A 27,101-nucleotide genomic window follows, 5' to 3' on the forward strand; every position below is an offset into this window, starting at 1 on the left:
CACCTCCGGAAGTGGAAATCTCATCTTAAATTTTACGACTTCCTGACGGGGATACGGACCCACGTTCTTCCGGGTGAACTGAGCACGCCTTTACCGCCTCGGCCAGGCAGCCCCTAGTAACAGAAGGGATGAAGGAAAAATGCCCAAACTATAGAATTACAAATGGAAGAAAGGGAGTGTGAAGAAAACATCGCGATGGAACGCAGTGATCGAGTTGGAACAGGGACAGAATACAATTCAGAGGAAGCATATTTGAGAATAAAATTCAGAGGAACATTATTTGCCCCGACCTGATTGCATCTAGATCAGGTAAACGGTAATGATGAGTTGATTATGGCCATACCTGTGAAAAATTATAGCTAAAAATGGTGAATCTGTCATTTATAACTGCACAACATACTTCCAGGCTTCCTGGTTGTGATCTGTATCTTTTTTGCGATAAGATTGTATAGGCTTTTTTTTTATTGTTAAAATGCGGCTTTCAGTGAAGTACGTAACGTGACAAAAGTGTGACCACATCTTGTCATACCGTATTATTGCACTGCATTACTTCATTACTTTAGCATTGAGTCGAGTGCTACGTGCTTGAAGTAAAGGCTGGCAGCCAGATACAGCTGCTTCTGTTTAATTACCGTACGGAGTAGTTCAGTCTATACTGGGAAACAAGGAATGCCAGCGATTTTTTTAATTTTTATTGTTGAGATTTTTCTTGCACGACATGCCCCGTGGATATACAGTTTCTCAAGGTAAACCACCTGTCGGTGTGCAGGTACACTGTTGCCAGATTGCAAGAGATCTCCGTTCTATACTTCTGCTTATTTGTGATAGCTCACGTGTTTCTTCCTAAGGATGTCAGTGCCGAGCGTGGGAAAATGTCCACTATCGAACTTCAGAAGTACATTACCATATCCGTAATGAATGAATTCCTTGTAACGAAGCAGTTAATGAATGGGGAGTCGTGAAGAATTATCTTCCGCTCTTGAGGTATGTGCACATCTGGAATGAAGTAATAAAAGAATGAACTAAGAAAGAATCCCCGTAATTGTATCTCGGGCCGGCAAGGAAGTTTGAAATAGAGATAAAACGCTTCAGAAACACACATACCTTGGATGTAAATAAACTGGCGGGAGGTGGGTGAGAAGCTGAGACACATCTTAACTTCCCCCGTAAGGTGGCGGTGGTTCGAATCCCGGACAGTGAAATTAAACATCTAGCAGTTTAAAATGGAAAATCGCATCTTGTGGTTCGGATTCCACGTAAAACTGGTGTCCCCGTACCAATAATCACGGTATCAACAGTCCTGTAGAACTATAAGGTTGATTACTTTTAAAGGAAATATAAACGCTCATTATTTCTAGGCGTAAAGTATGTCCTGTAGGTCATCGCGCTCAGTTGTGAGCAGGTACAATACATATACCTGCTAATACAACACTTTTCGTTTGTTCTGTAAATTAATAGAAGTAGCCTATAAATCGAATTTATTGTTTCATGACTCGTAAATCTGTTTCCTGTCTCTTAGGTAGTGTATGAATGACTCTCACTCAGGGCAAATGAGATTTGAAACTTGATGAGTCGTTCTGTTCTAAATTCCCTTCTTAAATTAAACAGCAACGTCCACAGTTCTGTTATGACACTTATGACTAGAGAATATCCACCTTCGCAATGCTCAAAACTCAGGCTCGTTTGTTAATGCGCCGGTTGAACTCAATGCAACGCATTTGAATTCCTTGGTTATTTGCTTATTATGTTCGCATAACTTCTGTTTATTTAGGGAGAAATAAATACAGTATACCATACCCATGCCTTTGCTGGCGATACTTGGTTTTTACAGTGCAAAGTGCACTATGTCTTCTTGTTTGGCTTAGAACAAATTCGCTGCTTTCATTAACCTGTCTGCCTTACCTTGACAATATGAAAGTGACTGACAAGAAACGGTACAGACTGTCTCGGATATTGCACAACCGTTGTAGGTGGAAATGATAAGAGCATAAGATAATATGGATATGTGCCAAATATATAACGTGCGAAGGACAAGGGTGAGCGGAGAAAAAATGTATCAGCTGTAATAGCAATTCAAATTGGGCGCCCTATATTCTTGGCGCAATGCATATAAACACTCTCAGTATGGTCTCAGCGGTCCCACTAACTTTAATATACATACATGAAAATGAACAAGCATATGTATATGTAAAATAAGCATGTCGTGTATATAAAAAAATCAAGTTTCCGAAGCACTATGAAATAAAGTTAAACACATGATGTGCTTGTGATAAGAGTACTTAAATACTACAAAACGTATGATTGACCTATGAGTGCTACCTACCTGATAGTCGGTGGGCCTAATGTTCACTGCTGCAAAAAAAAAAAAAAAGTAATAAGTATACAAGTTATACTTTGTTCTACGCAGAGTGATCTAATAAACGCTGGAAGCTCGTATGCATCGAATGTGCAATCATCAGTGAATCCGCCTTCAAAACAATGTTGTAACGGCTGTTCAAAAGAACCTGGTCGTTCCTGCAGATACCCGCACGTAAAAAAATAAATAAAAAAGCATATTTAGTCAGGTTCTTGAATCGTGGCGCTGTAAACCAGTAGCAAACAAAGGCCCGGAGCTTCAGATAGTAGTATCAAAGCCAAAAATTAACCCACTATCTCCCGAGTACAAGCTGACATCACAAATTTCTAATCCCTGGAAATTGCACGGGACAAATACAACCAGCAAATGGGTTCGTTTTCCGACCGTACGAAAAAATGGTCACGTTTATAGCAAATACTGACTTAACTGTTATGAATATTAGTCAAATGTTAAGAAACAAGTTTATGTAGGAATAAGAAATTACGCGTTAGAACAACTTGCTATTGAAGGAATATGTCTTCTTCTTCTTCTTCTCCTTCTCCTTTTATGGCCGCATAGGATCACTTTAGTCAGTCCATCGTTCAGGTCTCTTTGAAGGGATTTTTGGGCTTTGCGGTCCTCCCAGTACTTCTTCAGACGCTCTGATTTTCGTGCCCTTTCCTCGGTTGAAAATATGCGTGTTGTCGGTTTGTTTCGTGTAAGGGTAAAGCGGAAGTTTTGTATGCTTGAGTTTTGTATTCAATTTTATCTTATTTGTGGCGTCTTCTGTTGTAAGGCTTATTTCCTTCAGATCCTCTCTTACTTCTCTGATCCATTTACATCTTGTTGTGGTATTTTTTGAGACGAGATTGTGTTGTACTAGTTGTTTCAGAAGTCTCGAATCCTGCACCCTCATGATATGTCCGAATAATCCCAGTCTCCTCGTACGCATAGTATCTGTAATGGGTTCTAGCTCTTTGTTCACGACTTTGTTAGGTATTATCCGCCACTGTCCATCTTTCTGGTATTTTTTTTTTTTTTGTTGATGCAGGTTCTTCCAATCCTTCTTTCAATTTTTCTGAAGTCTTTCAGTCTTTGATTGTTTATTCAGGTGTAAAAGTGTCCCTGCTACATGTGTAGCTTCCGGTCTTATAACTGTGCTATAGTGTTTTATTGTTGCATTTGTTGATAAACATTTCTTTTTTTAGATATCCCGTGTTAATTCTTGTGCTTTAGCTAATCTACTTGTTTGGATTGAGATTTTTCATTTAAGTTATGTGTTATTACTTTTCCGAGATATTTAAAATGAGTTACTATTTTGATTTTATTACCATTTATGGTAACTTCTTTTTGTTGTGTTGGTTTTCGGGGCATAATTTCTGTTTTTTCAAATGATATTTTGAAGCCAGTTTTATTTGCAATGTTTTGAAGTTCTGATATCTGGGTTTTTGCTTCTTTTATGTCCACTGCTAGTAATTCTAAATCGTCGGCGAAACCCAGGCAATTTGTTTTGATTTTTCGGCCAATCTTTATTTTTTATCTTTATCTTTATTTTTATCTTTATTCCTTCATTACCATTTCTAGACCACAATTAAATAATAGTGGTGAGAGCCCATCTCCCTGCCGTAATCCAGTTTTAATTTCAAATGACTTTGATGTTTCACCCCTAAACTTCACTTTTGATTTGGTGTTAGTGAGAGTCAATTTTATCATGTTTATTAATTTGGGGTGTAGTCCAAGGTGTCTTCAAATTTTAAACAGAGATTCTCTATGGATGCAATCGTAAGCTTTCTTGAAATCTACAAATGTTATCACCATATCTCTGTTTCTTCTGCTATAGTCCATTATCAACTTAAAACTCATGATCTGATCAGGACAGCTCTTCCAGAGTCTGAAACTTCCTCGATATTCTCCGAGTTCTTTCTCAAGTTGCAAACTTCTCCTCTTTGGATGATTATTTAAAATATTTTGTATGTTATGTATAGGAGTGAGATTCCCCTGTAGTTATTAGGGTCGGTTTTGTTTCCTTTTTTGTGTAGTGGGTGAATTAGGGCTGTTGTCCAGTGTTCTGGCAGTTTTACTTTAATTCAGATAGAGACAAGTTGTTGATGGAGGGCAACTTTTGCTAATTTTCCTGCATATTTCCAGATTTCCGCAAAGATCTGATCTTCTTCTGGCGCTTTGTAATTTTTTAATTTATTCAGTGCTTGGTAGACTTTCTTTATTGTGGGAGGATTCATGTTCTCTGGTGGTGTTTTTATTGGGGTGTTGGTGCCCAAATGAAGGAGTTCTGTAGGTTCCTCACAATTTAGAAGCTTGTTGAAATATTCAGCCAGAATTTCTGCATTGTCTTTATTGTTATGAGCCAGCTTACCATTTTCATCATTCATCAGTAGGGTCGGGGGTTCATATTTTTGGAGCTGTTTTCTGAAGGTTTTGTAGGAGTCCCTTGATTGAGTTTTATTGCATTCTTCTTCATTTAATTGCACCGTCTCCTTATGATGCTGTATTTTTATTCTCCTTAAGACTTGGGTAGTTTATTTTCTCTGTTTTACTAGATTTTGATAGGATATTTCTTATTTTTGGGACTGATGTAATAGCCGTGCCTGATGTCTCTTCTCCACTGTTTCATCACATTCACTGTTCCACCATTGGTGTTTTTTACGTGGTTTCATTGGAGCCAGGTCTTCTGCAATTTGTTTAAGGTTGTGTACTAAGCCTTCAAGTTTATCTATGATTTTTTTTTTCAGTTGCTTTTTGGCAATTTTCATTGTTTATTAACTGAGTAGGATCTATTTTTCTTTTGGTTTTAGGGGCTTGCTTTTGTTGTCTCTGGGGAGTGAGTTTAATGTTTATTTTAACTACGTAGTGATCTGAACCTGTGTCTATTCGTCGGAGGATTTTGACGTTATAGTCGTAGATCTCTTCGTGGTGGTATTTGTCCATGCAGATGTGATCCAGTTGCCATTCTCCTTTAGTGTAGTCAGGGTGTTCCCATGTTTTGAGTTTTTGAGGTTTTCTCTTAAAACATGTAGATTTTGAGATTAAGTTGTGGTTTCTACACAGGTCAACTAGTCTCTCTCCAAGCATGTTCATTTGTTTTCGTGTGTGCTGGCCATTTTCCGATGATGTCACGGTATTTTCTTTCTCTGACTAGTTGAGCGTTGAAGTCGCATATTAATAATTTTACATGGTGTTTGGGGATGTTATCTATGGTCTGGTCCAATAGGTCCCAAAATTCGTCTGTTTCTTCATGGTCTTTTGAGGAGTTGTTTTTATCATTAGTGGGAGCATGGGTATTTATTATATTATAGATTTTTGTAGATGCCTTAAAGGTGAGCGTTGAGAGTCGTGGAGACTGTGATTTGAATTCTTGAACTGAGTTTATTATTTTAAGGCTGACTAAAAATCCTCCAGTTCCTTGGCCACATTCTAAGACGAGACGGAGAGAACTTGGAAAAGGTAATTTTACAAGGCAAAATTGAAGGCAGTAGACCACGAGGAAGAACAGCAAGCAGATGGATAGATCAGGCAAAGATCACTGGGCTACCACTTCAGATCATATTAACGAAATGTGAAAATCGCTCGGGATGGAGACATCTTGTCAGGGTTGCAACACGGAAATGATGGAGTTATGAGGTCACGACGCGACGCTCAGTAATGAGCACAACGACTAATGATGATGAAAAATCCTGTTCCAAATTGTGGGACATTCTCCATCACTCTCTTCCCGGGTATACCTTTATAAAGTCTGTGCCCTTGAGATTCCAGAGCATCCTGGTCAGTGTTTCTAATTTCCTTTAATCTCATGATAAGAATTTTGTGTTGGTCCATTATGTCGGTGATCACTTTTAGTTTACCGGTTTGCATGAGCGAGTCGATATTGTGTGTAGAGAAGTAGGTTATCTGCTTTGGTTTGATTCTTGACTTTGTCTCGTTCGTGTGTGTGGTACTGGGGTATTTCCGTGCCTCCGATTTCACGGTATCCTTTAAGTGGCAGCCCACCGTATCCGAATGCTGCCTTCTGAACTCTTGGTTCAGCCGGTGGAGTATTTCTTAAAAGACCTTCCATGGTCGACTGTCGAGGTGTCACCTGTGTGGGACTAGGTCCCGAATTACAACTCTGAATGTGATCCAGTGAGGTGATATTGAGGCCGCTCCTATGGAGCACAGACGCCTTGTGCAGCCGCCCCTAACCTGTAGAACAGACGCTGCTTAATGGATTCCAGTGGCATTTCTTCCACTGTGGGGACCATCACCCCACCTATTGAAGGAATCTATCTATATTATACATACAACTACCATGTTCATTTAAATATTGTTTGTCAATATTGATCAAATTGTGAGAAATGGCAGTTTCTAAACGCAATAGATTATTCGGACACTGTTTTTCTTCCTCATTTCTTCAGCCCCGGAGGATAGTGACCTTGAAGGTAAAGAGTTCCGGCAACATATCAGTGAGATTAGTATTGACTGTGCTCTCTTTGAAATGGCAGCATGAGACGGAAGGGGAAGGAGACTACATTTAATCAAATACAGTTAGTTCGTAGTATAGCATCACGAGAAAGGCAAAAACATCTAAACATTGCCGAAATGCTGCAAATGAAGAAAATTACAGTGGCCGATATTATCCTTAGATATAAGAATGGACACAGGATAAAGCTGAAACAAAACACTGGCCGTCCCAAAGTCCTCACAAAGAAAAATCATTTAATTTTCAGTCAGCCACTGGTAAGAGAATCCATGCCGAAACAATTAGGACACTGAAGAAAGCCGGCTACAGCGGCAAAGCCGCACGAAAGAAGCCCTGAATTTGCGAGAGAAACATGCGTAAACGATTGAAGTTCGCAAAGGAGTATGAAGATAAACAACTTAAGTGGGTAGAGGTTCTTTTTACATATAAAAGCCCATTCAGTGTACATGATCCAGGTGGCAGGCAATTAGTCCGGAGAAAACCTAACCCAAGACTTAGCAACTGATGGTTCGTTCGGGACTACGAAACACGGCGGTGGACATGTGATGGTATGGGGCTGTATGCCAGCTTCGGGTGTGGGTGAGCCAGTGTTTATTGAAGATATCTTGAAATAGTAAGGCTACCTAAAAATGTACGAAAAAGTACAGAAAATCTTGGAATTGCTGGGACATTCATGTTCTGTCAAGACAACGACCCCAAGCAGAACTCCCACATTAAATCAGATGTATCTGCTCTACAGTTGTCCTAAAGTGATCCGTCGTTCATCACAAAGTCCAGATATGACCCTGATCGAACACCTATGGACTGAACTGAACGACAAGGTTCAATCTAGATCTCCAAAATGAAAAGAAAAACCGAAAAAGAGACTTCTCGAAGAATGGGGAAAATCTCAGAAGAACAAAAACAAAACAAAACAAAACACTAAGTGCACAACATGTCACAGCGTCTGAAGGAGCTTAAAAGCGGAAGGATGGTCCAAGCAGTTATTCATTTGGAAGTACTAATATCATTTCATTGTCATTTACATGTATCCGAATAATTTCGTTGTCAGGAAATTATTCATTTTCAGATATCGATTATTATAGGATATGTTATTTCTTTTTTATCATGACTGTTAGCCTATAGAAGCACAAACTGATCATGAACTATGTCTATTTTGTTTGCAAAGTGTATTTCAGTATATGACGATGACAGTATTAAGTAGCAAGTGCCCGAATATATTTTTTTAATTACCTGTATTAGTAAAAGCACTCTATATCATATGACCAGTCTAAAGTTGTTTTAAAAGTGAAAGAAAATGTAATTTTGAGTAAGTTTTTCTCATATTCGTTGCACTTGTAATATGAAGCACGTTTATATGGTGCAATATGCCATTCAGTTTATCAAGAATATTCTTGACGTATTATTTTTCAAATTCCGCTTGTGTTACTGTGAAGCATAGGCAGCAAAAGTTCAATTTTTCTAAGTTCTCAGTCCGAAAAGCCATTGTTTTAGTGAGCTGCTCCTTCCTCCTGGCTTTTTCCCATTTATTTGAGATCAGCACGATATTTGGATTAAGCCCAGTTTTCCGGTCGGTTGTCTTTCTTGACGCCAACCCTGTGGGATGTATTTGCTATTGCGTGTTTCTGCGGTAGTTGCTGACGTAAGTGAATATTTGTATTGAGAAAACCACTCCTCTCAGCCCCAAGATGGAGATATTGAACAGACGCTGCTAAAATCACCGTCCCGGACGGGAATCGAACCCCGAGCCCTCCGAACCGAAGACCAATACGCAGACCGTTCCCCCAAGAGGCCGGACAACATTGTTAGAGATCGTGTACTGAATTATTGTTTATGTTTAAGGATTTAACTCAAATCAGATATTATTTCCGTTTGAAACTTGCGGAATATGAATATGGGCAGAATGGACAATCGTTTCTTATCATTTGTATCATGAGGACTTTTCTTCCGATCTTCCAGACACTGGCTCAGTAGCCTTAGCAGAGATGAGTCTACGAATGACTGTAATAGTTAATGTTCTTAAGTGAAAGTGAAGTGATGTTATGAAACTGTCGGCGCTTTTACCTTGGGTTTCTTGAAGTATGCTAGAATATTCTGTGTGAAACGTTTCTCTGGCCTGTAAGGTACTTTCTGGCTTGGCAGACAGTTTACCATTACTGATACACCTGTTATTCTTGTTATTAATGTTATGCAGCGTGTAACTGAGTAAATTTAGTCTCATTTATTACGTGTTAATTGTTATCATGATCATAGCCACGAATCTTCCATTTTTTATGGATTCAGAAACAAGAAACATGGCACATTTCAACAATCCCACGTGCATTGGTCGGGATTTGAAATGTGGCCTCTTTGGTGAGGGCCATTGACAATGTCACTTGGCTATCACGCCCATGGCGTTTTTGGAATTTTAATTTCGTTAAATATTGAAAGAGATGATGGATTACGTTGATAAAGAAACTAGATTAATAGTTCAAAGAAAGAAGCGAAAACTTTTTTAAGACTGCAGTTTGGAATGTGCACAGATGAATCTAACAGACTATTTCTTATGGACATACATGTTGAATCTGTTTTGAGGATTTCACCAAGGTGAAAAAATAAATATATCGTTACAAGCTATTCTTCTCTGTCGTCAAACCTGTATTATCAGAAGGAATTTCATATTTCCTTTGATACATTTGTGACTCCCTTCTTTCTTCTTTCCTTGCCTGATCATGTTTGCAGTTATTTCGTATGTTCTGCCGAATTGTGGCAACCGAAGCTCAGTGCAGTTAAGTATTGGCCACGCTGTCTATGAAACAAAACAAAAGGGAAGCAAAAGAGCAAAAGGGCTCGAATTTCATTTCTGCTCTTCTTTAAAAGTTTTTCTGTGATTATACATTTTAAAATAATGCTGACAAATTCTTGGATGCTATTTTTTTTTTTTTTCATAGAGTAAGGCCGCCTCTGTAGCGTAAACGATTTAGCACTAGTAGTTGCCGCCCTCGGAGGTCCGGGTTCGTTTTCCGGTACTGCCAGAAATGTAGGATTGGCAGAAGGGCTGGTATGTGGTTAAATAAGTACATGCAGTTCACCTTCATTGGGGGTGTGCCTGAAAAGAGCTGCGCCACCTCGGGATGAGGACACGAATTTATTTTTATTGAAGTACTCCGCCAGAACTAACCTATAGCACCATACAGTTGAGTTGCAGATTGACATACACGTTGAACATATAGTACGTGGGAGTTGCCAGCATGGTATCTTTTACTTCATTGAAACATATTGTCTATGTTCTTGGTTAATTCGGCGTCATTTAATAAGGATAGGCCGCGGCTCCCTAGTCTTCAGCTTAAGACATGAAATCTCAAGCCTTTGGAGACAAGTCGTCTTCTGGAAAATTTATAATGTCCAATAACAGACCATTTATATTGGCATTATAAATTTACTCATTCGGAACAAATATTTCAGATTTCCTATGGGAATCAAGATCTATATCATCTGATGGCCAAGCAGGCATAAATTTTTGATAATGAGACAAAGTCTCTCAGTGCATTGGCACTGCCGGTGGCTACAATTAGCCTACGCAGTGGCCTCCACGTTATGCACTAGCCAGCGTCTTGGTAGGTGTGCTAGGTACCAACTGATGAGCCCAGCCTAGCACACGGGGGCGAAACGCTGGCAACCAGGAATGAGTTAGCTGGAAAATTTATAATGTCCAATAACGGACCATTTATATTGGTATAAAGCTTTTACTATCCGTAAGTTCAACACTTTGATTGGCTAACTTGGTCTGTGTCTACCTTTCTTGTTAGGAATTAAGCTACCGGGCGAGTTGGCCGTGCGCGTAGAGGCGAGCGGCTGTGAGCTTGCATCCGGGAGATAGTAGGTTCGAATCCCACTATCGGCAGCCCTGAAGATGGTTTTCCGTGGTTTCCCATTTTCACACCAGGCAAATGCTGGGGCTGTACCTTAATTAAGGCCACGGCCGCTTCCTTCCAACTCCTAGGCCTTTCCTATCCCATCGTCGCCATAAGACCTATCTGTGTCGGTGCGACGTAAAGCCCCTAGCAAAAAAAAAAAAGGAATTAAGCTAGTTCTTATTTCGGTTATTAGTTGAGTATATTGCAGGATCACGTGCCGTCTAGAAGTAGTGTCCTCAAGTTATCGACAGTGAATTGAATCTAGACTTTCCTGGTGAGCCACAGTGAATTGAATCTAGACTTTCCTGGTGAGCCAAGGACGCCGCTTCCGTCTCAGCTTCGAGAACAGTCGATTTCAATTTAATATTTCAGCTCCTCAGCAGTCATCTTCGGCTTGCGAAGACGGAGCACTACGTTAATTGAACTATGAATTATTCATCAGTATAGTTGTTTGGCCTGGTAAGTGGTAACTGACGTTTAAAACACACGCATTATTAATCTTGAGCACACATAAAACGTTGCACTTTCTTTAGAGTTGTATTAATTGTTTATAATTTAGACCGTGTTAACTGCAAGACCGTCACCGTAGCAGAGGATTTGATCATAACATTAAACATAAATATTCAGAGCTTGGTTGTTTGCTTTCGCTAGTTTTTTCGTGTTGAGACTTCCTCTGCCTGTTGAACTGAATATACTCTCTTCGGCCGAATCGTAGTAGTGATTTTTTTACGTCCCGGACAGCTTACTGACATCTGGAGTACTGTGCGTTGTCAGTATTCCTTGCAAGACGACCGAAATACTCCTCATCCAGACCCGGACAACTAAATTCCAATCGTCGATGTACACGATTCGTTGAAAATGAATACTGCAGTGTATTCGAAGCGCCGACACTCTGGTAGCCTGCATAAAACTGCCATGTTCCACAGTAGCGGCGATCCGACTCATTGGGTCAATGGTCAGCGTTGAGGCCTTCGGTTCATAGGATCCCGGGTTCGATTCCCGGCCGGGTCGGGAAGATTAATTCTTCTGGCCCGGGGACTGTGTGTCTGTCCCAACACTTTCCTCTTCGTATCCAGACAACACACTACACTACCAATCTCCACAGAAACACGCAGTAGTGATTACATCCCTCCATGTAGGGTTGATGCCAGGAAGGGCATCCGGCCGTAAAACAGGGCCAAATCGCACCCGCAACCCCACAGATGTGGGAAAAGCAGTAGAAAAAGAAGAAGAAAGTTCCACAGTAGCGGCGATTAGGGGCGGGCAGTCGACCGCGTCCCCTCCCCCCACACACACTTTGTGGAAAAAACATTACATTTTTATTCCATTTTAACCGGCTGAATCTAGGAATTACAGGAGTTATTAAAACAAGCAATTTATACAAGCCTTGTTGTCTTATCAGCTAGGATATTTACGAATGGCGGAGTTTAGATGGCAGTGCATGCCAAAAATGGTTCATATTTCATATTTTACAGAACAAAACAAAAATCATATTTCGCGAAAATCTCCCCGTTGTTTCATATTTTGTAAGGTTTACAAACTTTAGCTCCGTTAATATTTCACTTAACAATTACAATTTTCTTTATTGGCACTTTTCCTACATTGATGGAGAACTAAATGATGGAATTTGAATGAATTAATGACTTTGTCCATACTGTGCACCCAATTTGACAAAATTATCAATGACACAACATGAACACCCTCATTTCTTAGCAATTTGGTGATTAGACAGGCCCACTTCTTTGTAAGCCTTAATACTTACTTGCTCTTCATCTCAGAGGCGTTCCACATGGCATTATTACAACTGCTCTACGTGTGAACTGTACGAAGTTTGCTGTAACACCTCCAAGCTATAACTGTTTACACTTATCACTGATGAAAATCAAACAGAGGACCTGCCTTTATACCAACTTCCACCCTACGACCGTTGTTCTTCTTTTATTTATTAAAGTACTAATGCTAAAGGTAAAATGGAAATGCATTTTGTATGTTTTGACAGTAAGCTGTATAGGAAAAAAATGCGTGCATTACTAAATAAGTAAAACATTTTCCCCCACACAAAACCCGTGCCATTATACTAATTTCCACCACTGTGGCGCCAGCCATGTCCTCGTGTCGCAATGAACCCAGTATCAGTAACCGATGCGAGTCGGGTAATAAAATCACAACTAGCAGTTTCCCGCTGGCTCCGCCCGCAATGTACAATATATGGTGTTGTTCGTTACTATCCTCACGGATGTATTTGCAAAGTTCCGACTTAACAAAATAAAGCACATGATCTGTTGCGGTAATAGAATGTAATATTGTGTCAAGAAAACACGTGAAAATACATTGTACAAAGAAATTGAATTAAACGTTCCTTGGAACAACACTACGCGCCGAACTATTAAAAAGTCCTTCAAAGATCTTCGTCATGGAGACAAATGTACTCATAACTATTCTCATAATCTACCGATGTAAGTAGTTATTACCTCAAAGGAAAGCGCTTCATCCACGGAACGTTTTTAGACCAAAATAAAATACGGTAACTGTATATAAGCACACTATGTAGAATGTAATTGTATATTTGAATATTGTAATTTTAAGTGGTGATGGGGGCACTTTCGTGTATGTGGAGCTATGCCCTTTCTCCATTCACCATCCATAAATTGTACTTGCAATTGGTGGAAAATATAATAATAATAATAATAATAATAATAATAATAATAATAATAATAATAATTAGAACGAAAGATATGGTTGGTTAAATGAGAAAAAATGTTGAAGAAATGAGACGTCAAATTTAATGTGCACTCATAACTTTGCTCAGAATGAACCAATTTGAATAGTTAAGAGCTGAAATGAAAGAACCTGATCCACTGAGTGTTCTTAGGCCAAAACGAACTCCCTGCCTCCATTAGAACCAAAGATATGATTGCTTCAAAGATACAAAAAATAGAAAAAATGAAATAATTTGAGGAAGGCGAAAGTTAAGTGATTTATAGTGCCTGATGACAAATCTGTGCATGAATACCTTTCAGTTAAAAAAAAGATGAAGGTAATCAACCGAATAAAATGGCCGTACTGACTGACTTTAGTTTTCATCAATTCTTTTTAATATATAGAAGATAGTTCTCTCAAAACCGGTGCCGGTCGACAGACCACAAAGCCGAGAAAAGAACTGGGTGTATGTGGAATGTCGGTCATCTTCACACCTTTTGTGCCCCCTTTTTGTCCTACCTTCATGGTTAGAAGGTTCGCACCTCTTCCCTTTTTTCTTCTAATTAGAGTTAACAGGAGTTGGTTATCCAGTTGTATTTTCCCTTTAACAATAATTGATACCCCCATGTTTTTGAAGTGATCATCTTTGGGACCACAATTATTATTGTAGTAGTACAAGTAGTAGTAGTAATTTATTTTATTCATGTTCGTTTGGATTTGTGAAGTTGCAGGTTGGCATTTCGCAGCTTAATGCTGTGTTGAATAAAACCTGTATCGGACAAAGCTGAGTTAGAAGAGTTGTTCCGCGGAATCTCAAAATTTCCCAATCACTTTTACACCAGTAATGATCTATCATTTCACCCTTACCTTCATAGCTGAGTTCGCTGAGTCACACCCTTTGAAGATGTAATATTTGAATCTTGGCGGAGACTGCACATTCTGAGTTATATTTTACTCCGGGGTTTTTTACTTTTTTTAAAATACTCTTCCAATCCATTTTGGGAAATGCTGAGATATTGCATTAAAGTCACTGAACATCTATCCTAATTATAGGTCCAAATAATTACATTTTCACTTTTTCTCTCATAGCCCCACTATAACACAAGTTATCCGTACAAGAGCTACTGTATGTATTTCTGAATTCATTCAGTCAATCCGAAGGTTGGAGCGAGCCTCAGAGAAAGTTTCTGTGATTCAAGGTGTACTTCGATACATCATTTTAGTTTCTTCCACCAACCAGTTTCACGCGATCGTTCAAGTTTATGTAACGAGCACACATATAGGCTAGAATAGAAAACGTTATCGAGAAGATCCTCAAATAAGAAAAATGCAACTAGAGATAGAGTAGTGAGACTTGGGTTATAAAATGATAGTAGAGATATTGATGTTTTTCCTATATGAACAAGTGCCTCTTAAAACGTCATCGTAATACTACATTCTTTCTTATGCCCTTAACGTATAACATTGCTGTTTAGGTTCGTTATTCCGTTAGGGAGTTGGATGTGGATTTAGTGAATTCATTGTCTGTTTTAGAATGAGTTGTTTTACTTTTATTGGATGATGGGATTCCTTCGATTATATATTGTGATGTCCTATAAAATTATGCCATTCGAGAACATATATGAACATCTTAATGTGAGTGAAAATAATACTAATTTATCATTTCGTAGTTGGAAGGATTATACGTCTTGTAGTTTGTTTTCCCACTTAATTGATAGTTAACTACTGATAGCGCGTACTAATCTTCCTGGACTGGAGCCCAATTTATTGGGGACGACACTTGATAGCGATATAGCTCAGTTTTGCGGCTGTATATCCTTCCTGACGCTAACGCTATATAGAAAAATGTATTCACTATTTAATGTTTCTGTGGTGGTTAGTAGTCTAGTGTGTATATGAAGGGAAGGGAAATTAACCACATGCACGTAAAAATCCTCGGCCCGGCCGTGAGTTGAACCCGAAGCCCTTTGAACCGAAGGCCAATACGCTGACCATTCTGGCTAGGTGTTGGATACCGTTTACTCGTGTTAATGATATGGTAAAAAACAGAAAGTTAAGAATAATTCAGTTCCAGAAAATTAGGGAGTTTTGGCATGGCCAGCAGGGCACGTTAAACTTCGCCGTATGAAATAATTTTATGTCCAGCAGGCTGCTCAAATAACAGCTGATAAAGAACAGAATTGTAAAGTAGTACTTCATCTGTTACTTCGTCTGGTGTGGGCCAACATACTGTTGTTGAGGATTCGGTTTCGAGTTCAGGGGCCGGTCACATTTGTCAATATCGTCATTAATATGGAACATGAAAATAGAACATTAAAAAAGTAGGATTTCTTGTGTTCTGTAGTAACATACTTGTAAAGTAATTTACTTCAAAATTAGCTTTGCAAAACATAGTACGAATTTACCTGAGATGATTACATTCCATAAACATCATGTCAGTTTTTCGCATTCGTAATTTCCATTAATGGAGTTAGCGGCATCCTTATCCAACATTGTTTTATTTCGGCTCTTGTACGTTCATTCAAAGTGCTTTAATTAATGAGTTTGGTTGGCTGACTAAACCCACTAAACCGCCAGTATTCATCGGAGTGAAAAAGATAGTAGTTCATTGTCTTAATTATTCTGGAAATGATGGATGATCTTTCTTCCCTCTGTTCAACCCATGCTGCTATGGGTATATGGTACGTGATATACTGTACTTCATTTGCTGGACTGTAAAGGTTGGAGCTGTTGCTGGATCTTATGTATACTTCTGAATACTACGTAGGCTGTTTTTATTAGTATATCTGTATTAGTGTGTGTGTCCGACTCGTTGGCTGAATGGTCAGCGTACTGGCCTTCGGTTCAGAGGGTCCCGGGTTCGATTCCCGGCCGGGTCGGGGATTTTAATCGCTTCTGATTAATTCTTCTGGCTTCTGACAACATACTACACTACCAACCACCACAGAAACACGCAATAGTGCTTACATCCCTCCATAGAGGGTTGGCGTCAGGAAGGGCATCCGGCCGTAAACAGGGCCAAATCCACTTGTGCGACGCAGTTCGCACCCGCGACCCCACAGGTGTGGGAAAAAGCGGCAGGAAAAGAAGAAGAAGATCTGTATTAGTGTGTGTATGCGTCTCTGTAAGTACTGTATTAGAATCTGCAATTGAGAAAACTGTCCCAATCTTGAAATAAACTTCCAGTCGAAATTTGCTTTGAGTGGTGAGGGGACTGCATCACTTGATTAATAGTGTTTGGACAGATGATTGTGTTGAACGAGTCATGTCATTTCCTTGTTTACTATAAAACGTCTAATTATTTTCTTCCCATTTCTGTTTTCAGATGGTACTTCGGTAAAATCAAGAGAATCGAAGCAGAGAAGAAGTTGCTCCTGCCAGAAAATGACCATGGTGCATTCCTTATACGTGATTCGGAAAGTCGGCGTAATGACTATTCGTTATCAGGTAAGCAATGACTCTTTAAAATGAGGAAATGGGATAGATTTGAGATAGAAAAGAGAATGGAAGGCCGGGCTAAGTGGCTTAGGCGGTTGAGGCGCTGGCTTTCTAACTCCAACTTGGCAGGTTCAACCCCGACTCAGTCCCGGTGGTATTTGAAGGTTCTGAAATACGTCAGCCTCATACCGGTACAGTTAAGGGCACGTAAAATAACTCCCGCGGGACTAAATTCCGGCACTTTGGCGTCTACGAAAACAGTAAAAGTAGTTAGTGGGACGCAAAGAACTAATAACATTATTATTATTAAAGAATGGAAATTGTATAATTCTATATGCAGTAAGTGGTGATATCGAAAGTAACCAAAATCTATTTAATTCGTATTTCCAATAGATCGTGAATGGTAGGGTTACCGATACATAAAGTTGTGTTGATGGTGATTGTTTCAAGGGGCCATTTGGCTCGCATAGTAATTTTAGCGGAACTGCATTATTACATATTAATAGAACAGAAAAACTTACTACTTTAACATGTAATTGCTGTTCACGGTTGGGTAAGGATGGGTGTAGTAGTTATAACTGCACCACGTTGTCTTTATTATATAATTATAATTATTATTATTATTAAATGTACAGATTTACTAAGAAATTTAATGTATAAATGGGTGCATTTTATAGGTACACTGTAGTTGTGATCCATCTGGGAAATGGTGTACATTTTCAGTATATGAGACGCTTGTAAGTGATCTTAAGTCGAAAAATGGTGAAAATGAGTCTGATTATTTCGTCACATCAATACATCTTTCACAGCTTTGCTAAAAAAAGAAAGGCAGATACGATATTTTTATATTTTTAAAACGCGTATCATGGTCATTCCGATTTGAACGTGACAGATGTAGTCAAACTGTCATTCGTAGATAGAAGATTTTAACTGACAGCTAAAATCAAAATTGAAATATTTTTTTCACAAGATCAGTGGGCATATTCGTAATTGTAATACCTTAAGCAATATTTATTACAAAATAAATGCATTTCGAAGACTAAATTGATGCCAGTAGGTAAGAAATTCAATAGAATTGAATGTCAGATTGGTGATACAATGCTGTAATAGGTAGATAATTTCAAGTATTTAGGATGCATGTTCTCCCAGGTTGGTAATATAGTAAGCGGGATTGAATCAAGGTGCAGTAAAGCTAAGGCATTGAGCTCGCAGTTGCGATCAACAGTATTCTGTAAGAAGGAAGTTAGCTTCCGGACGAAACTATCTTTACTGGCGATGGGCAAACGATACCCGTGTTCGAGCGGGATCGAGCCGACCCGATACACGCCGAGTCGCCGAGGTTCGAGCCTGTTCGAAGCAAGCTCGAGCAGTCACGTGACCGAAGGCGAAGTCTGATTCGGGCCAAATACAGTATAGATCTCTACTGTATTGGTTCACTTATGTCTAGCGCCTGACAATGTGCAGCCACTCGGAGTAACTCGGCTAAGTTCGGTCCGTCACCTATGAAATAAAATATGGCCGGCAGATAAGCAGCTGATGGTAGTCGGCAACACGGCCGACTGGATCCCTCGCTGCGCCCTAGAGCGACGCATCAAGTCAGCCGTGTCAGCAAGCTAATTGTTCGACAATCACCCACCACGTTTGCAGTTAAGCTCCCTACATTGCCTTACTTCCTCAACTTTCAAATGCGCACAGTTCGTAGAAATTAAGTTTAATCTTAAATCCCATCATAGCTCACACCGATATTTACAAATTTTAATTTCTACACTACCTTCTTAAATCAACCATGCAACTCCAGTATGCCAAGGTTTTTGAAAGTAGGCAAATGAATAAAAGGTTACCACATTAACGCTGCGTATGTTTCATAAATTTCACTGAAGTTTTAAAATCTTCCTGTTGAGAGGTTTCTATTGAATTGTATAAATCTCTCGCACTTTTGTAAATAATTTGTGACAATATTAATTAAAAGTGGCTTTAAAAATATTTCTAAATAGAACTGTGGAAGCCCATCATTACAAGTGTCACATTATATTTCTCTCGTGAATTTGTCCTTCATAAGACTGGAGCAGTTTAGTAATTCATTTCGAGGAAGGTAATGCAGAGCTGCAATAAGAAAACCAGACACAATTGTCAGAAGCGATACAAAAGATGACTAGAGTCATAACAAAGAAATAGTGACCTTCCATTATCGGATGGATGTATTATTTCATACTTCAAAAGTACCACGTCCCCCGCATAATGTTTCAAACATTGAAATATTAACCTGGTAATTATCGGTTACTATTCGAACTTGAAAACTACCGAGCGAGTTGGCCGTGCGGTTAAGGGCGCGCAGCAGTGAGCTTGTATTCGGGAGATAGTGGTGAGGACCCCACTGTCGGCAGCCCTGAAGGTGGTTTTCCGTGCTTTCCCATTTTCATAAGAAGCAAATGTTGGGGCTGTATCTTAATTAAGTGCACGACCGCTTCCTTCCCACTTCTAGCCCTTTACAATCCCGTCGTCACCATTTGACCTATCTGTGTTGGTGTGAAGTAAAGTAACTCGTAAAAACTTGAAAACCATGTTCTTTGACTGCTTCAGTGGCATCTAATGTAAATTTTGCCACCTGCTTTCCAGTTAGCGAATAAGTGAAATATAACGAGACCGGGAGACTATTCTATAAACTGTTGGCAATCCCTTGAATAGAATACACAGTAGTTTCTTAGCCAGCTTAACTCGCCCAGTGCATCTCTGTCGACAATTCTCATCCCGAAACATGTCTCAAGCTTCTATCATATTGTAGTAACATTAGAATACTGGTGTCCCATTGCTTCGGAAAGTTCAATATTACAAAGTCCATAACAAATATATTAGTTAGTAATTGTAATGAGGTTATTGCCTAATATTTGGACACTGATATTCCATAACTATCTTAATGTGCGCCAGTAGAACATAGCCGACTGATTTCACCCGAGCACGGCCGAGTACAGTCGACACATCTCACCCGAGCACGACCGAGTATAGCCGACAGATCTCACCCGAGCGCAGCCGAGTGGCTTCACATTGTTAGGCGCTATATGATTTTTCACGAGAGTTTAATCCTGATGTAAACAAATAGGCGGAGCACCTTGGCTTTGCACGTGGACACAGACGTAGTTGATTGGAGAAGCAACCGTCGCACCCAATGGACTGTATGCGAGCTCGAAGAAAATTAGTACGTGGCATTAATTTAATTTTATCTTATTTTATTACATTTAGATAGTCTGAAAGAGTACGTAATCAAATTAAAATATGGTTGTCATATATACCGGTGTGTATCTATAATTTTTTTTAAATAAAACAGTGATTAAATAACGAGATATGAAGGCAGAAGGCGTGGTGTAATGCAGGAAGTCTTCTCATAGCGAGGGAAAGTCCCAAGCTGTACAGTGTGGAGATAAGGTGTTGCATCTTGCAGCAGCTGTCAGTGTCAGTATTCACGGTGAGAGAAATGGAGCAAGAGGTGCTCTAGCCTACGATAGCTTTCTTTAATATTCAGAAATGAATAAATAAATAACGTAGGCCCTAATCTTCAGCAGTAGATCTCCCTTTAGACCCCTCTGTTTAGTTTCGCACAGCTCAAAAACTGTTCCTCGTCTATTTTAGGTAATATGCGCAGCACTGTATGTCCGAACACGAGACGTTGACGGGGCGGAGGTCGATACTACACGCTCAGCGAATCACAACTCTTTCTTTGGCTGAGGCGTGGACATGCCTTGTTTACATCAGGATTAAACTCTCGTGAAAAATCATATAGAAACAAGTTATTTGTTCAGGCTACAGGGCGAACGTGCAGATAAGCAAATAACATATGAAGTGAAGCACCGTTCACGCAGGTGTATCCATGATATTGATAACGAAGCTGCATGATGTCATAAATTACTACATTCAGTCATTGATGTATATCTTACGGCGAATAAAGATTACCCATAAAATCAGAAGGCTTAGATTATGATAATATGTTATGAAAAGAACAAAGCATGTATCCATAATATTCCCCGCATATTAGCGGAAGTATTTCCTTCCAGGGAAGTACTTGTGTATCTTGTAACAACCGCACGTTCGACGCAAAATTGTGAATATGGTAATATTATTCTTACAATGTCATGCTTTGGGCAGCTTAAGACAGCTGTGTAATAACGCGGCAGGCGAGGTTCGGCTTCTGTCCTCAATGTTGGAGTGTTTGAATCCACTCCTTGGGAGAGAATTAACCCTTTTTGCTCGTATGGAAGAATTTGAGTAAGAAAGGATTGACATTTCATCAATCGTGTACACAAATAGATTAATAAATATTATTATGGAACAATGTTACTGTCTAATTGCGTGAACTATATATGAAAATCAAAAGTAACTCGAGATTTCAAGCTGTATCCTTTACCAAACTTCAGGTCAATCGGTCCAGTAGTTTTCGAGCCCATCCGGAACAAGCAAAACAGATACCAGCTCATGGTATTAAAAATCTCGACCCTGCCGGGAATCGAACCTGGGACCCCTGTGACCAAAGGCCAACGCGCTAACCATTTAGCTATGGAGCCGAGCAAGAAACGTCTCAACAGCAGCTCGTGGCTGTAAAGTATGGTGAAGAGCTATTACCCGTTCGGTTTCGAACGACAGATTTAGGAACTTCTTTCTTTCTTAATCTGCTTACCCTCCAGGGTTAGTTTTTCCCTCGGACTCAGCGAGGGATTCCATCTCTACCGCCTCAAGGACAGTGTCCTTCAGACTCTGGGTCGTGGGATACAACTGGGGAGGATGACCTGTACCTCGCCTAGGGGGATGGGCAGTTTGGAAGGGATAGACAAGGAAGAGGGAAGGAAGCGGCAGTGGCCTTACGTTAGGGAAACCACGGAAAACCACTTCCAGGATGGCTGAGGTGGGAATCGAGCCCACCTCTACTCAGTTGATCTCCCGAGGCTGAGTGGACCCCGTTCCAGCCCTCGTACCACTTTTCAAATTTCGTGGCAGAGCCGGGAATCGAACCCGGCCCTCCGGGGTGGCAGCTAATCACACTAACCACTACACCACAGAGGACGACAAGATTTAGGAACTAGGTGTTGTTTTTTGTTGTTTTGTATTCGTACCTCGTACCTGTGACTGGCGGAGGGTCCAGCACGTGATCACGATTTATTGAATTTAATGTTTCGTCATGACCACGAAAAGCTAGTTCTTGCTTACTTAAATAGAGCACTGCATCAATTACCAACTGAAGGAAAAGCCTATTTAAATGTACATTTTCACTGAACTGTTTAATTACAATATACAGTCTGGCATTTTCCTTCAGGACATCAGAGATCGTATTTTGGTTTGTTTCCAATGTCTTGAAATCTAGCTGCCGTATTTTATGTTCTGCAGAGTCTGAGTGCTTATGTAAAGAACGTGTTATGTTCAAAAGGGCTGAAAATCCTTCTTTATTTCAAACATTACTTTTATTGATAAAAGTCAAGCAGGTCCAACAAAACAACTTCTGTAGAGATGGAGAGGAGCACAACCATGGAAATTCCTTAAACCACGATCGTTTGAAACTAAGATTGTAAGATTTATCGGAATGTTTCACTTCTTTTGTAGCACAAATTTGCAGTGATTCAGTAGGGCGATCAAAACGTAGAATTTCATTCTGATCTTCGTTTCTCCAACGTGAAAATGGTGTTTCTAATAAAATACACACTATGTCTTAAACAGGATACATGCTTAAATAAAACAGCACAACACTACGAATGAACCACGATGCGTAAGTACTCGTACTTCACACAGGATGACGCAGTGAAGACAAAATATTCCGATCTTCCCGCAACTTCACTTGTACATTTCGCACTGAGTTGAGTACGCGGGTGACGTCACGGTTGTCATGGCAACCGCCAAGACCAAGCTGCACTTGGGAGGTAAAGCCAGCTGCTGAATCTCTCGTCTTCACTCAAGCTCATGCGCCGTACTGTGGGTGGCCAACAGCCGCCGCTTTCGTGAGTTTCCCTGGTTCTCATCAAGTAATGCGAACTCTTGGTGCTCCAAACGCCGTACAAAAAACAGTTTCTTTCCGTAAAACCAACAAATGTCATAAGAAAAGTAATTTTAAAAGAAATCATTCTGGTAAAAATAAATGGTGAAGTGGCACTTCACCTACTTCACCTGAAAAGCCGCCCCTGCTTCTAACCGTTCAAATATGTAACTATTTTGACACTTGTAATTGTTTCCTTTTTCTGCATTTATTATACGGCCCAAGCAACACACTTTAACAGATAATTGGTTTATTCTGATGGAGGCATTTGAAATGAATCATCGCACAAACACAAATTTTGAGTGTCTCCAATATACAGATATGAGTCGAAATCAGGTATAAAAGACACGGAAGTAACAGTAAACAGAGGACGAACCCATACTGTCCGGCATAATTCTCTTACACATCCTTCTCAAGTTTTCTGGGCGTTTGTAAGAGCAAGGTGCTAGGTTGCGGCGCGCACGACAGCTCGAGCAAAGCTTGAAATTGTTCAAACACTGGCATCATCTGTTCGAGCAGCTCGAGCCGGGCTTAAGCACATCACTAATCTATTTGCTTTACGGCAGCGAAAGCTGGGTGGACCAAGGCCGCACTAGATAGACAGGCCACAAGGCTCAGACCGTGACGTCAGGAGAGTGGCTGGCGTTCAGCATGGCAGTGTAGGGCCCGCTCTGACTTTCACCATTATATTGTTAATTTATTCAACCTTAACGATATAATTGAACACTCCTTCAATTGTGGCTTTACTTAGGCTTGTATACTACACGAGTTTTATACGGGAAGAAAACTGGCTGGGCAGTATATGTACATTTCTTTACGTAAAATTATGCTGACATCTGTCACTTGTAACTGAACACGGTATCATGTGAAAGATTAGCACGCATAATACGTATACAAATAGTTGTAATGTTACTAGGAAAATACATGATGGCAATTCACAACAATAGTCTGAAACCTTTCTTAGAAATTAAACTGCAACTTAAAACTTACATAACAATTCCTAAGGTTTCAGTTTATACATTTTTATTTTCCTGAGGATTTCTTCTTCTTAGCTATGAGTTTGTCTACGGTAACTTTTCTATTGTTATTCAATAATATATTACAAAAGATGTATATACATTTGTCAACGGAATGTTTAAAACTATTTTTTAATCACTGCTTTTTTTAAACATGACGTTTTCGTTTTCCAGAACATTGTTGACAAGCGAAATCAGAATTTTTCTTTGAGAATCCTCATGTAAAAACATTAGTATACAGGTTTACATTTTGTAGCTCTAAAAGAGCCGGGTACAACACCTTTTGATCCAGGGCAGGAGCAAGCCAAGGCCGCACTGTATAGACTCAGATAGACATTCTTTTGTCTGACTCAGGGTTGTCAAAGTCAGGATAAGTTGTCAGCTTGATTAAGCCAGTTATTTATTAAGATTTGAAATAAATGACCAGTATCAAACAATTATTTATTTTTTGTGTTTCGTCAAATGGGTTTTGAAAAGTGGTTTGTAAATTGCTTTTGCACTTCTTTTCAAACATATTCCTACTAACACTGTTATTATTAGAAATTATGCATGCTACCTTATAAGCTATAGGCCAATCTGTTAATACTTTAAAGACTTGCAAAGTTAGTTCTTCTGAGAAATGTCACGTTAGGTTCTTACATGGAAACAAATCAACAACGTCTTAATTTTTTTAAAGACTGGATGACAACATAAAAGTTTGTGCAGTTGTAGCTAATGCAGTGTTATTTTCTCCGCTTTTACTATTAAAAGCAACTCCCTCTACCTTTCCTCCTACCGGGCGATTTGGCCGTGCGGCTGTGAACTTGCATCGGGAGATAGTGGGTTCGAATCCCACTGTCGGCAGCCCTGAAGATGGTTTTCCGTAGTTTTCCATTTTCACACCAGGTAAATGCTGGGGCTGTACCTTAATTAAGGCCACGGCCGCTTCCTTCCAGATGTTAGTCCTTTCCTGTCCCATCGTCGCCATAAGACCTATCTGTGTCGGTGCGACGTAAAGCCACTAGCAAACACAAAAACAAAAAGTAAAACCTTTCTTCCTGTATAGTTCAGCTCACGTTTTACGTAGACTCCATCCAACAAGTTACAAAATCTTTCATGCTCCTTTAACAATTTTAGTTTCTTTTTCAAGTAATTCCAATGTGAATCATCAATACCCGAATTTCCCGTGCCTAGTTTTGCAGTAAAAGACTGTGAATAACCGGGTGAGGCATTGTAAGAAACGCTGACTGTCTTGTCTTATCTGTTTTGAACTGTAGTTGATTCTACAACCAGATATACAACACGACGTGGCCATAATTCACAATGTTCACACACGTTTAAATCATTCAACACCATCGATAGCCTCACTGCTGCGAGATTCAGATCAGCCTACAAGTCACTGGCGAGAAGTGAAGCGGCTGGCTACTTGCGTGACGTAGCGCCCGAAGTGGAGGGGGAGCCTTATGGCCTGTCTACTAGTTGGCCTTGGGTGGACTCAGAATATCTTATTCATGAGTTAGGAGTAACAGAGATGAAAGTAGCGAGAATGATTGCTGGTACAAACAGATGAGAATAATGGCAGGAAGGTACTCGGAATGAGGAGATAAAGGCTAAGTTAGGAATGAACCCGATGGATGAAGTTGTACGCATAAACCGCGTTCGGTGGTGGGGTCCTGTGAAGCGAATGGAGGAAGATAGGTTACCTAGGAGAATAATGGACTCTGTTATGGAGGGTAAGAGAAGTAGAGGGAGACAAAGAGGACGATAGTTAGACTCAGTTTCTAATGATTTAAAGATAACAGCTATAGAACTAAATGAGGTCACAGCACTAGTTGCAAATAGAGGATTGTGACGACGTTTAGTAAATTCTCAGAGGCTTGCACACTGAACTGTGAAAGGCATAACGGTCTATAATGATGATGTATGTAAATACATTATTTTGCGATGTCTACGAGTAAATCAGTGAATAGTAATAACACTAATAGTGACAACTTAATCATGTAGTTGTTATTCACGATGGGGGAAGGATGGGGCAGCAGTACACAACTGCACCATGTCGTCTTTATCATAGAATTTAATATAAAACTAGAGGGTCCGTGCTCTGCTCTGCAGCATTTGTTATAAATAGTTCAGATAACGTGTCTTTATATAAAATTGCTCCATGCACTGCCCGGGTACTGTTTTGAACGCTTACTTGCTAATTATGTGTGAAATGTTCTTTTTGTAAATGTCTTTATTGTAACATTGACTGATAATTTAAAAACTTAATTTTTACAATTTGGATAACATGGCACCGACACAGATAGGTCTTATAGTTACGATAGGGTGGGAAAGGGCTAGAAGTGGTAAGGTAATGACTGAGGCCTTAATTACGGTACACTCCCAGCATTTGCCTGGTGTGAAAATAGAAAACTACGGGAAAAATACCTTCAGAGCTGTCGACCTTAGCATTCAAACCCACTATCTCCCGAATTCAAGCTAACAGCTACGTGAAGCGAACTGCACAATCACTCGCTCAGTTTGTATGAACTATTTTGTAGCTTGAGAGTTATTATTGTGTGTTTAAAGTTTTATATTATTCTGTTTCGTGTGGAACTTTGTCCCTTGTGAATTTTAAGGTAAGCAGTATATTATTCTGGTAATAATAATGGCATGTTGCTTCTGGAAAGGCCTGTGCAGGTCTTTTGAGTTGACGTTGTATAGGCGATATGCGCATCTGTGAGGATGGGGCCCTACCTAAGATAAATTCTAATAGTGAAGACGGCACAAATACCTTGCCTCCGAGCCAGCGGATCAAAGTTAAAATCCCCGGCCCGGACGAGCATCGAACCCTGGACCCCTTGAACCAAAAGCTGGCTGCTATTGTTTCCTTCGTACCTCTAAATTGATTGCAACCAGAGAGGCTGACGTTTATGAGCAAAACATAAAGATGTATCCACTTCACAATATTGCATGATTAAGAAAAGTCCCCATGGGGCCACAGGCCTACTACTACCAGGCAAGTTGGTCGTGCATCAGAGGCGCGCAGTTGTGCGTTTGCATCTGGGAGATAGTGGGTTCGAACCCCACTGTCGGCAACCTTGAAGATGGTTTTCCGTGGTGTCCCATTTTCACATCAGGCAAATGCTGGGGCTGTACCTTAATTAAGGCCATGGTCACTTCCTTCCCACTCCTAACCCTTTCCTATTCCATCGTTGCCATAAGACTTATCTGTGTCGGTGCGACGTAAAGCAACTAGCAAGATATATATATT

The 27,101-nt window shown here is 39.9% G+C and overlaps 1 protein-coding gene across 1 annotated transcript in view; it reads left to right on the forward strand.

Moving 5' to 3' along the window:
- The window catches only part of Src42A (Tyrosine-protein kinase Src42A), a 354,290-nt gene that overhangs the window by 214,999 nt on the left and 112,190 nt on the right, over positions 1–27,101 (forward strand). The window contains exon 2 of the mRNA XM_067147074.2: positions 16,731–16,852. Coding sequence (XP_067003175.1) covers positions 16,731–16,852 — 122 coding nt within the window. The remainder of the gene's footprint in view (positions 1–16,730; positions 16,853–27,101) is intronic.

This window comes from Anabrus simplex, chromosome 5 (genome assembly GCF_040414725.1).
Source record: "Anabrus simplex isolate iqAnaSimp1 chromosome 5, ASM4041472v1, whole genome shotgun sequence".
In the NCBI taxonomy this organism is placed as follows: Eukaryota; Metazoa; Arthropoda; class Insecta; order Orthoptera; family Tettigoniidae; genus Anabrus; species Anabrus simplex.